Source organism: Theobroma umbraticum, unplaced genomic scaffold (genome assembly GCF_002168275.2).
Source record: "Theobroma umbraticum cultivar Fairchild unplaced genomic scaffold, ASM216827v3 scaffold_44.0, whole genome shotgun sequence".
In the NCBI taxonomy this organism is placed as follows: domain Eukaryota; kingdom Viridiplantae; phylum Streptophyta; class Magnoliopsida; order Malvales; family Malvaceae; genus Theobroma; species Theobroma umbraticum.
In genome coordinates, this window is record NW_018397255.1 from 10,223,339 (window position 1) to 10,235,284 (window position 11,946).

Here is an 11,946-nt window from a genome sequence, read left to right on the forward strand (position 1 = left end):
AAAAAAAAGGAAAGGCTCATCATACAAAATAACCCCAAAAAATCCTAAACTAATCCGTTTCAAACATGAATTCTTCTGATCCCGTACAGTCAACTATGTGATATCGATGCGTCAAAACCCTAATCTAAGTCAAAACCTAGCAAAAAACCCAATTCCAAATTCAACCAACTAGGAAATGTTTACCTAATCGAGAAACCAAAAACTAAAACCCAGCGCATTTCACTAATCAAACAAACTCGAAACTCAAATGAAACTAAAATCATGAAACAAAACCCTAAAATTAAAAGAGTAGAATTGAAGGAAAGGTTATACCTTTAACGAGGTTCGAGTCGTAGAGTCCGATCGGCGGAGACTGGAGAAGGAGAGATTGACCAGAGTCGGAGAGTCGCTCAAGAAAATGGGGACATTCGATTTATAGCCTTTTTTGATCCAAAGGTTCACGTTTGTTTCCTGAATATGCGACGGTGATGCCGACGTGGGATAAAGATGTAGTTTTCAGAAGTTTTGGGGGCCAACTTTAATAATGAAATAAAAGTTCTTTTAGAAGATGAATTGAATGGGTCAATATGAAATTAAAAATAAAATAACTAAGATACAGCTTGTGCAATTATGTCTATTTAATGTATTTATTTTCTCATCAAATTTAGAAAGAATAATGTAGTAATTATCTATATCCGTCAATATTTTTTTGTTAATATTGTTATTAATTAATAAAATTGTAGTGCGAGTTAAGAGTTCATTGATGCATGAGCTAGAACCATGAAGTTATAATCAAATAAATATTATAGTGTAGATAAACTATCCCTGTCATGTGTTTAATTGTTCTCTAATTCTTTTTACTTTTAAAAAACTTTTAAATTATTTTAATTTTTTTTAAAATTTTTATTATTTTTTCACTTTTAATTAAATCTCTTTCACTTATATCTTGGATCAAACAAATTTTTTTAACTAACAGTCGATTATGTGATGTTAATTCAAACGTTACTTGTTACTTTATACTCACGTGATATTGAAGTAAAAAATAAAAAATATCACGTGATTATATCATTATATCATATAAGCACATCATATCACTATCAATTATAAAATATTAAAATTTCACTTAAATACCACTTAATATTAAATGATAAAAAATATTTTAATTAATAATTATTAATCAACTATTAATTATAAAATTTATTTAATTTAAAATAAAAATATAATTTTTTTTTTAAAAATGAACTATTATTTACTACATGCTTTGCGTGTATATAACTATGGTTTTTTCTCTTTTGGGAATACCAAAAAGAATTTGGATATGGTCAGTGCTTCAATGTACTTAATCAAGAATGTTTACAACAGGTAGGCACGTAGTCCCCCAAAAACTGGCTGAGCTGACTTGTAAACAGTTTTGGGTCACATTCCTAAAGTGATCAACGTGTGGCTTGCAGACAAAGTTGCATGCCCTAACCACAACCCCAGAACTCCTTTGCTTCTCTATAAATGATTCCACGTCAGCAGGGAGCTATAAATATATAACTGTGGCCTGTGAGCAACAAGGTTGTCCAGATGACAATAAGCCTAGTACATCGGAAACTCAAATAAGAGAATAAAAATTCATTTGAATTTTGTCAAAATAATTGAAAGATTTCATAAGAAATGATGTATAAACATTTGGATTTACTAAGGGACCAATATATCCTCGAATAATGGAATTGGAGGCAAAATATTTTACAGTTAGTAAGTTGATGGATAAAGGGAAGAAAGAAAGAAAGAAAGAAGTAATAAACTTAATTTAGTGTGAGTGCATGTTCAATATATATCTGGGGTGTATGGGCTATTTGGACCAAGCGCAATACATCAAAATTACAGATTGATTGTGGAAATCATGACAAGAATGCAGGCGCATCATTTGGTAATGCCCTGCCTGCTCCACCTGTTTCTAACTCATAACTAGATATCTCTAACATCGCTGAAACAAGAAACAGCTCTACAGATGGAGACATTGTCAAGCTCAGGCAAATCCTTTGGAACAGAAGTCCTTGGCATACCGAGGAGGTCTAGTTTTTCCAGCGTATGTCTAGTCTCGTGGTTGAAGTGGACTTGGTGGAGGAGTTTGAAAACGGGTTATATCAATTTTAGCCAATGGGTTACACTCCAGCTCAGCCGAGATTCTTCAGCTAAACCACACCTTTTTGGCACTCTAGATTTCATTTGGTTACAAGGCAACCGGGCTTCTTCACTGGTCAGAAGAATTATTTGCTTTGATAAAGCAATCACTAGGCTCGGACCACTTGATCTGCTGAATATTCCCTTTTTGCAAAAAAAAAAAAAAAAGGGGAAGCAAACTAAAAAGAAAGAAGAAAGGACGCCAGTTAATCTATTTCTCATTTAGTTTCTTGCATAAATCATGAAACAGCAACCTATGGCTAAGCGGCTATAGAATGGGCAAGAGAGCGTAAAGGTTCACATTTTCGTCCAAGTCAGATCTACTCAAACTCTCAATGCAACTTATGAACCAAGTATTCACTTAACTTAGCACTAGATTGTGCCAACAACAAAGAAAAAAAAAAAAGAAGAAAAAACCTTAGGCACTACATCAAAACTTAGTAAGGAAGCCCTGGCAAACTTTACTGAATATATTGATATATGCATATAGAAGGAGCAAGGAAAAACAAAACCATGCACTTTTCATTTCTGACCACCAGCTTGAACAGGCTCAACCACCTCAGCTTCCAATGTCTCTGCATGGGGAGGTTGCAATCCTGAATGCTGGACTTCAGGTGTTGACCATTTGCCTGAAAGAGCCATTCCCATCATCTCATATATCTTACCACCAAGTTGCGCAGGATTGTCAGGCTGCACAATCACATATCAAAGTTAGGCATATAATACATTTGTGGACTACCAACACATTCACAAGACAAGAGACATTGTTTACAACAGTCAATAACTGAAACTTTCAAATCTTTGGCATCTACAAAGCTCTAAGGCAAGGTGTCTTCAGCCCATAGAATAAACTATCCTAAAATTTGTATGTTGTAAAGAAACAGCTATATTCTAAATTAGTGCAACATACTATGCAACTCAGAGAAAACTATAGAAAAAGTGACAAAACACACCGTATATCCACTAGAAACAAGTGCTGCATCATGTAAAAGATCTATAGCTCTCAAGGCATCTTCATCATCTGGATTACTCTTATATGCAGCCTGCAAATGGTGCAAGAAGTTAAAATCAAAAAGATAATGCATGGGGTAAGATTAAGTTTATTGTTCCGTCACCGTACATTCAAGTCTCTAATAATTGGGTGCTCAGGATTGATTTCAAACACCTTTCTCCCCTTCATGAAGTCCAAAGTAGATGTATCACCAACTGTTTGTGCCTTCATTAGTCTACAAAAGAACCAGTTCCATGTTAACTAATGCTAAAGAAAATTCTTAATCACAACAGCAACTTAAATAAGATAATATTCACCTTTCCATGTTGGCAGACCAACCAAACTTCCCAGATACCAAAACACAGGGTGATGAACTCAGACGGTTTGAGATTTGAACACTGGCAACTTTTTCACCCAACCGTTTCTTAATCCAATCACAAGTTTGGCCAAATTCTTCTTTGACCACTTTCTCTTTTTCCTCATTCTTATCACCTATAGAAATCAAACCATTAACATATAGGGAAAATGTAACCACTATTATGAGAATCAATGTCCTAACAAGTCATTCACAGAAGTAATCTTGTATAAGGATGACTGAAAGCTTTAGTGAACACCCAATGCTAAAATGTAAAACTTCATGAGATCAAGAAGATTCACACACTAACCTAAATCCAAGTCTTCCTTGCTAATGTCAACAAAATTCTTCTCCTTGTATGATTTAAGATTTTGAATGGCAACCTCATCAATGGGATCAACCAAATAGAGGACCTAGGAAGATAGCACCCAAAAATCTTCATTTAAAATGAAGCACAAGAAAATAGTCAATATAGATTTTTTATTATTTTAAAGAAAGAGGTGTACTTCAAGATCCTTCTCAAGAAGTCTTTCCAGAAAAGGTGCATTCCGAGCACTAGTCACACTGTCAGCAGCAATATAATAAATATCCTTCTGCTCAGGTTTCATGTTCTCAACATACTCATCTACGCTAATCATCTCATCCTCACTTTGGGAAGAGAAGAACCTAAGCAACGGAGCGAGACGCTTGTGATTTTCACGATCTTCTATGCATCCCAATTTCAAATGTTTTCCAAAATTCTCCCAAAATGTCTCATAATCCTACAATGCAAGCAGATGTTAAGCATACAAAAACATAATGGCATAAGATGCTGCTTCATTCATATTTGCTCACAAAATGAAATATTAAATTCCACAATAAGCCATGCTATGGTTTAAGTCTCAGTCACATAAGAAATAAATCAGAGAAACAAGGCAGAGATGAAGAGAGAAGAAAAGTTTATCAGGCATACTCCTCTATTTTCACTCATGGATATTCCCAGAATCATGTCAAAAGCTTTTCGGACCAAACGTTTCCTCATGATTCGTACCTTCAAAAGCGGCAAAAGGTTATAGCTAGAAGAATTTTGACAAAACAAGTTGTTTCAATATCTAACAAGACTTTTGGAAAAAAAAAAAAGAAAGCACTATCAAGACGTACAATGCGACTTTCTTGAAGAATCTCACGTGAAACATTGAGCGGAAGGTCATTTGAGTCTACAACACCCTTCACAAAGCTTAGATATCGAGGGAACTATTGAACAGAGAACACAAAAAAGCATACACAAGTCAGATTTCATTTCAAACAAGTACATTCCTCTCATGCATATCAAGGAAAGACATTTGATTACCAATTCTCCATCAAAATCATCTGAAATGAAGACCCTCTTAACATAAAGTCTTATATTCTTTGTCTTGGAATTGATTATGTCATCCTTTCCCATCGGAGCAACAGCTGGAACATAAAGTACAGAACGAAACTCCACCTCACCCTGCAAAAGCAATGTTTAAACTTACAAAGTGAAATAAGAAATGTTTTAGATGAGTGATGCAAGTGCCCTATTTCAATTGTACATCTTTTCAGCAACATTAGCTTCAACGGATAGTAAAGCCGTAGTCAAATTTCTTGACTCCAGGCAATTGCTATCCAAAATTTATTGCAGAAAGTTTTCATAGTAGATGCAAATAGCTTCCTACTAAATGATAATCCCCGTTACTACCTCAGTTGTGAAGTGTGATGATGCTAGTGGATCCGAGTATTCATTAAAAGTTTTCTTGTAGAAGTCGTTGTATTCTTCCGTTGTCACCTCCTTAGGTTTGCGAAGCTGCAAAAATGAATTTAACGATAATGAAATATATGAAACATTTTATAGGTGCAAACACATAAATTAACCAATTCTACAACTTACCCAAATTGGTTGAGTCTCATTTGTAAGCTCCCAATCCCAAAACCTCTCAACAACTTTTTTAGTTTTCTTCTTCTTCTGTTACATCGAAGTCACAAAACAATCACATGCATGCTACAAACCAGCCGATAGATGATGACACAGAAAAGTATAATTAAACAAGGTAACCACCTCAGTATTCTCATCTTGACCATCCTTTTTGGCTTCAACTGGGTCCTCATCAACTTCAACCTGTGAAAAGCCAAACATAACAAATTAGTTATCCCAAAGACTAGTTGATTGACGTCATCAAGAAAAATGCAAATATTGACAGCACCTCTTTAGTGATTCCCTTCTCCTGCCAAGTATAAATTGGGAACGAAACAAACTGTGAATAGTTCTTCACAAGCTTTTCAATCCGTTCTGGATGTGCAAAACCTTTGTCATCACGCTGAAAGCACACATAGAACAAGAAACAAACTAAGTTCAAGATTTATGATGGATAAAGATACTAAGCTATTGTTTGTTACTTAAGAGACCTTAAGATACAATGTAAGACGTGTTCCTCTAGGAATGAGACTCTCTGGGTCTGTCTCCTCCCGAATGGTATAAGAGCTAGCATTTGCCTCTCCTTCCCATACATATTGCTTATCAGATTTTGGACTCTTTGTTGAGACAACAACCTACAAATACAATGAACTACATTAGCAACTGGCACAGGAGAACTTCTGAACTCACATCTACGATGACAAGTATAATAAGTTAACAATATACCTTATCAGAAACAAGAAATGCTGAATAAAAGCCAACACCAAACTGACCAATCAAATTGTTATCGGTACCAGCATCCTTGCTTTCCTGCAAAATGAAACATTTCCTTGAAGCCCATTAACAATTAAAACTAAAATCAGGAGATAAAATGTTAAGTTATTTATTAGACCTTCACGGCTTTTAAGAACTTTGCAGTTCCACTCTGTGCAATAGTTCCCAGGCAATCTACAAGTTCTTGCCGAGTCATACCAATGCCAGAGTCACTGTAGAAAACAAAGTAGTATTACAAGCATTGCTAAAATCAAATCACCAACCAAAGCTCCTTAAAGCTCATAAACTTACGTAATAGTTATTATCCCATTATCTTTGTCTGTTTGGATACGGATGTTAAGATCAACAGCATCCTTTAAAAGCAGAGGCTCTGTAACACTTAGATACCGTAGCTTGTCTAAGGCATCGCTTGCATTGCTGTGTAAACAAATTCACAATTTCAAAAAGAATTAGATTTGAGGATATCAAGCATCATATTGATAGAACTTGATTTTTTGCTTAAAGTTCAATTATTGAAGAAACAACTCTTTATTAACTAAGAGTTATTGGAAGGAAAGATTGTTAAAAGACTAAAAAAATGCACAAATTGGCCTATCTACTACAGATAACACAGAATACTAATCTAATTCTAATCTTTAGAATCAAATGTCAATCTGTTCCTTCATGGTCTTACTCAAAAAATGTCATATATTTGAGTTGCTGATTGTTACTATAAAAACCATGGTAATTTAATATATCCAAGAATGGACAAATGGCTTCCCAGAACATGCCTGATAAGCTCCCGAAGAAACACCTCCTTATTGCTGTACAAGCTGTTGACAATAAGATCCATGAGACGACTAACCTGCCAGCCATGTATGAAACAGTAGCATCACTAAAAACCCATCAAAACTCTGAATAAGAATTTATAGAAGTCCCTGACACAACATACCTCGGCTTGATACTCATATTTCTCAGCTGGAGGTGTAGGCTGATTTGCGGAATCAGATGCTGCTGCAGTTGACTCATATCGGCTGCCCAAAAACAAACCACTTTTCAAGTTCAGTTGAGTTGAGTATCTGGCCGTGTCACACGTCCCTCCAGTTATTGCAGAGTACCACCTGGTGTTGTTATCACTCCCCACTGCCTGGTCATAGTCCAATAAAACATTTAAAAAAATATAACAAAACATAGTTCATATTAAAATGAAATACCCATCCAGAAAATTACAGAAATGAACATAATTTCAGAAATCCCTTTTATTAATTGTTATCAAAAAAGAAAATGTAGATAATAAAAAAGAATATAAATTGGAAATGGAACTTTTCTGTTAGTTCCAATCAATCATCACTCACAAAAAGAAACGAAAAACGTTTTTTTCATTAAAAAAAAGGCATTTCATTCATTTCAATCAAAGGAACAGTTTGTTTCCTATCCAAATGAAGATTTAATACTGGAGAAAAATGACAAAGAGTACCGAATCATAGACGGGAGTGGAGGAGGAGATTGGAGCCGCCGCAGCGTTTCGGTAATGAGTGGCGGGGGCGCGGAGGGCGGCGGAGACAGAGCGCCTGGAGAGGCGGTGCATGATTCGGAGTCAGAGAAAACGAGCGAGCAAGTTTCTGGTGAGTTGAGGAAGATGACTCAGTGAGTTGGGTGGGGGAGAAGGGGAGACGTTGAGGGTTTTAGTAGGGTTTCGCTCGGAGAAATGGGTTTTGGGAAGCTTCTGGAGACAACTTAAAAACTTTTTTTTTTTCGCTCATTTTCGTCTTCCAGATACGTGAAGGTGGAGATTTGGTACATTAGGTGTAGGCTGGGGGCTGTGTAACAAATCCTAACGGCTCAAGTGATGCCACGTCATCAACTTCTTTCCTAAGAATTTTTCTGTCAGGACAATGGAGTGGCCCAAGTCCATTTATCAGGCTCTGGAGCAAACAGGAGAGAGCCCATGACGATGTGGGCTGCAAACCATGCCACAACCTTCAGAAAGAATTCACCATAGTACCCAACAAAAACAGAATTCTCTACTTTTTTTTTATTTTTATTTTTTGTCTTTAATGAAACCATTAAGTAGCATTTTATGGCCTTATTTTTTTTATTATAAATTAATTTTAGTAATTATTTTGTTAAGCAAATATATTGAAGAGATTTCAACGATTCAATGAATCAAAAATTAAGAAAAAAAAAAGAAATAAGCATATATTATTGCATTAAACCTTGGGTAAGCTTTCACACTTGAAGAAATAATTAAAGGTGGTAAGATTATAAGGTTATATTTTGCAGTGATTTTTTTTAACCTATTAATTCCTTGTAGAGCTTTTAATTGTAACTTGTGCAGGTTAATGGGCGAGTGAGCTTATTGGAGATGGCGTGCTCTTTGCAGCAGTTGTTATATCACCTAGAGGACGCGTATGCATGGTGACAAGAGAGCGACCTGGCTGGTGCCTCAGTCTCTATTGGTACAATACAATGGGTGATTGAACTTGTTATATCTTGAGAGACAACATACAATGCAATCTCTTTCTACTGGTTCTTATCACTGAGAGACCACATATATATATATATATATATATATATGACAACAGCTAACTTCCTACCTTAATCTTTCTTACTACCTTGTTTCAACTACAACCGGTAGTAATAAATTGATCCTCTATTAGGTAAAATACTCCAACATATCCTCTCTACTTGAAGCATGGTTTGATTGGCATTACATAAATTCCAATCAACTTTCCAAAGTAAAATTCCAACCCCTCATTATTGTTAACTTACGACAAAGGCTTAGCAGTTGACATAAATATATATATATATATATATATATATATATATAAATCTATCCTTTTGATTGAATGATAAATTTTGACATCATGTTTCCTGTTGAGTTGGGAGAGGTCCAAACAAGTTGGTCCATGTGGTTGGAACATGAATGAATAGGTTAGACATCACTGATTTTATTGGTCTAGCAAGCACCTAATCCATGCCCAATTCTATTAGTCGTCAGATCAGAGGTTTGGATCCATAAATCTTGTTAACACCCAACAATTGATTCTAGAGGTTCTGTTATCTCTACCTTGAACCCAGCACTGTGGAAGTGTCTGCTACAAAAATTGTAGCAAAGAGATGGCGGAATCATTGGCAGGGAGGGAAAGATGTAAAGGAAACAGAAATATCACTTTCTTCATACATTTCATTTCACACCTAGGAATAATAATTGGTCAGAGCAGGAGCAGGTGTATATCTAATCTATGTGTGGCTGAGAGAGTTAGGCGTCTAACAAAAATCACAATCTCTTCTCTTTATTATCAATCGGAAGAAACAAACACTTGCAAAGATACAAAAGGGAAGAGGCAGGTCAATGCTTCCATGGAAGTTTCAGCGACAAAACAACTTTATTTTTACACCACAAAAGTATGCGTAAAAGAGTCATATTAAGTTCCAATGTAGAACAACAGTCAAACAAGAAAAATAAGAAACGAGCAACAAAGAAGATCGCCGGCATCTGATTAAAAGTCAGAACCCACCGCATCATGCAACTTTACAAGCAGCAAAAAACACACAACTCTAAAGTGAAACCCAACTTAGCCCACCAAGTTAACAATACCACTAAACGACAAGCAAGCTCGACATCATAGTACAGCCAAACATCTTCCTATGAAAAGAAATATACGCACCCCCCCAACACCCCACCCTACCCTACCCTGCCTTCCTTTATTGACCTCTAACCAAAGGACCCAAAAAAGAAGTTGGCTCTTATCATGCTTCCTGCCTCTAAATCTTTGCACATCTCTCTCAATCAGGTGGTTTACCTACTTTCTAATGATGATTTTGCTATTAAAGTTTGGCTTCCATTTTTACACACACATAGTAATTGAAAGCTGAGTTATAGTGTATATGTTATCAACTTCTGTTCCTTCAATGCACTTTCAGTAATTAAATTTCTCTTCCTCTGTTGTTTTTGCATTGGAACAGCAGCACAGAGTGAATAAGCCTATTACGCAAAGCTATGGATTGAGATCTTCCATATTAACTGGTAGGTAGCAGTTTTGACGCCAGCTAGCTGCTCCTAGATTGAGCATCAGTTAACTGTTGATGTTCAAAGAATGACAGAAGAAAAAGATGGCTAAATTTTGTCGGCATATATAGTTATGGAATAGGAGATCTAATCAGAATCTATACATGCCAGGGAAAAATGAAAGAAATTACAAGACTTAAGAGACGGCAGAATGCAGTCTTTCTGATTGCATGAACAATCTGAAGATGCACCCGGCAATGTATATTATCAGCAAAGATATAGTTATATTACTCTTCCATTCTTACAGACCACAAAAAGGGTAGGAAAGAAAAGTAGGTTAACAAGGAACTATGAAGGACATAGGAAGTAAGATTCCTCTACAGATGAGAGAAGTATCAACATCAGAATTCTCAAATTTTTAGATCTGCTTGAAGTTGCTGCACTGTTAGGCCATAAGCTTGGTGATGCTGGGATTCCCATAGCCCTGAAATCGGTTTGCCTGCTTTGCGGGTTAAGTCCAAGAGAGAGTGAATCCTGAGGGGGTTGCCTGTAAGGTAGAATCACCTCAGGTTGGAAGGACAGTCTGTTAGGTTCATAGCGCATGGTAGGGCTGAGGCGTTCGGATTCAGAGAATAGCTTCAGAAGCTCTTTCTCCTCTCTCTTTTCTCTAACCTTCTGCAGCTGTCTAAACCTCTCTTGCAAAAGGGCAATTGATGAACTAACCATGGTAGGATCACCACTTTGCCTACCCATTATGGGAAAAGCCTTCTGCTTTGTGGGAATGGCTTGATGTGTTTGTCAAAACGGTTGGTGCATCGAGGGTCATATGGAGGTACTTATAGAAGATAGTTTTTTCCTATTCAACATTAATGTATACTTTTTTGTAGCTATCCCAAATGATTCTGGGTGATGTAATATAAAGGAGAATCAACTGCTGTGCAGCAAAATCCAAGAGGAAGGGTATTGAGGCTAGGCTAGACAGGGCTGGGTTGGTGGATGTGTAGGCAAAAGGACTTTTTTAAGGGAGGATAAGTGTGAGAGAGAGAGTCCAAATGAAATTGGGGAGTAGCATTTGGAAGGAAGCCTTGTGGGGAATAAATGGTTAGGTGATGCAGTGTTTAGCTTGTCTTTAAAATCCAAATTAGCTTCGGAGAAGATGGTGCGTTCCCTGGCACGTTTGGATGCAATATCATTTCTTTTATCAGTTTTCAACTCACTAACGAAGATTATTATTATTATTTTAAAGGCTCTGGCCTTGGGTGCATGGAAAAAGACAGAGAATCAGAAGGAATAATTTTTGGAGTTTGATGTTTCTGATCGGACACCCGAAATGCTTATGGAGGAAAGAGAAAGGAAACCCACCAGCATGACCTCTTTCTTTCTTTCTGTACCTATATGATCCTAAGCTGAACTGTGAACAAAGAAGAGAGGCCCCAGCAATACATAAACTGAATTAGACTAACCGTGACACTTACTGATACAGACAGAAAAAACGCTGTTGCACAGTCCAACACTGATACTTTTAATTCTACCTTTCGGAATCTGAAAATTCCATAAATGGATGATGGATGCCCACTTCCAAGGGGTTTGGTTTAACTCCTATGCTACAAGGAGATCCAAAAATGTCTTTACCAAAAGGTTGAGCCTGACATACTCCTGAGTATTTAGGTATGTGGGAATGCTCTTTCTGCTCCCTAAACAGCTAAGGCTGATGCCACCACTTGCTGCCATTGAGAGATGAGGGGGAATGCGACCCCAGTCGTCAGGGATGTGGA

General features: G+C 36.6%; 2 protein-coding genes and 1 pseudogene across 4 annotated transcripts in view; all 3 read right to left on the reverse strand.

Annotated features, from left to right (window-relative positions):
- LOC110409417 (OBERON-like protein) overlaps nt 1–489 on the reverse strand; it is a 4,348-nt gene extending 3,859 nt beyond the window's left edge. For all 3 annotated transcript variants that reach the window (XM_021418754.2, XM_021418753.2, XM_021418755.2), the window contains exon 1: nt 313–489. The gene's annotated coding sequence lies outside the window, so the exon portion shown is untranslated. The remainder of the gene's footprint in view (nt 1–312) is intronic.
- A 1,857-nt stretch (nt 490–2,346) lies between these two features.
- HSP89.1 (HEAT SHOCK PROTEIN 89.1) lies at nt 2,347–7,904 on the reverse strand. The gene is made up of 20 exons (XM_021445507.1): nt 7,637–7,904; nt 7,112–7,306; nt 6,951–7,024; nt 6,472–6,597; nt 6,299–6,392; nt 6,133–6,216; nt 5,898–6,041; nt 5,696–5,809; nt 5,551–5,610; nt 5,383–5,457; nt 5,194–5,298; nt 4,825–4,965; nt 4,635–4,727; nt 4,447–4,524; nt 4,001–4,255; nt 3,805–3,907; nt 3,457–3,631; nt 3,269–3,374; nt 3,102–3,191; nt 2,347–2,838 (listed from the first exon to the last, which is right to left on the reverse strand). Exons 1-20 carry the CDS (start codon nt 7,745–7,747, stop codon nt 2,671–2,673), a joined length of 2,391 nt encoding a protein of 796 aa, XP_021301182.1. The 5' UTR covers nt 7,748–7,904; the 3' UTR covers nt 2,347–2,670.
- Nucleotides 7,905–10,285: 2,381 nt separating this feature from the next.
- On the reverse strand, nt 10,286–11,179 carry LOC149527645 (uncharacterized; annotated as a pseudogene).
- Between the last annotated feature and the right edge of the window lie 767 nt (nt 11,180–11,946).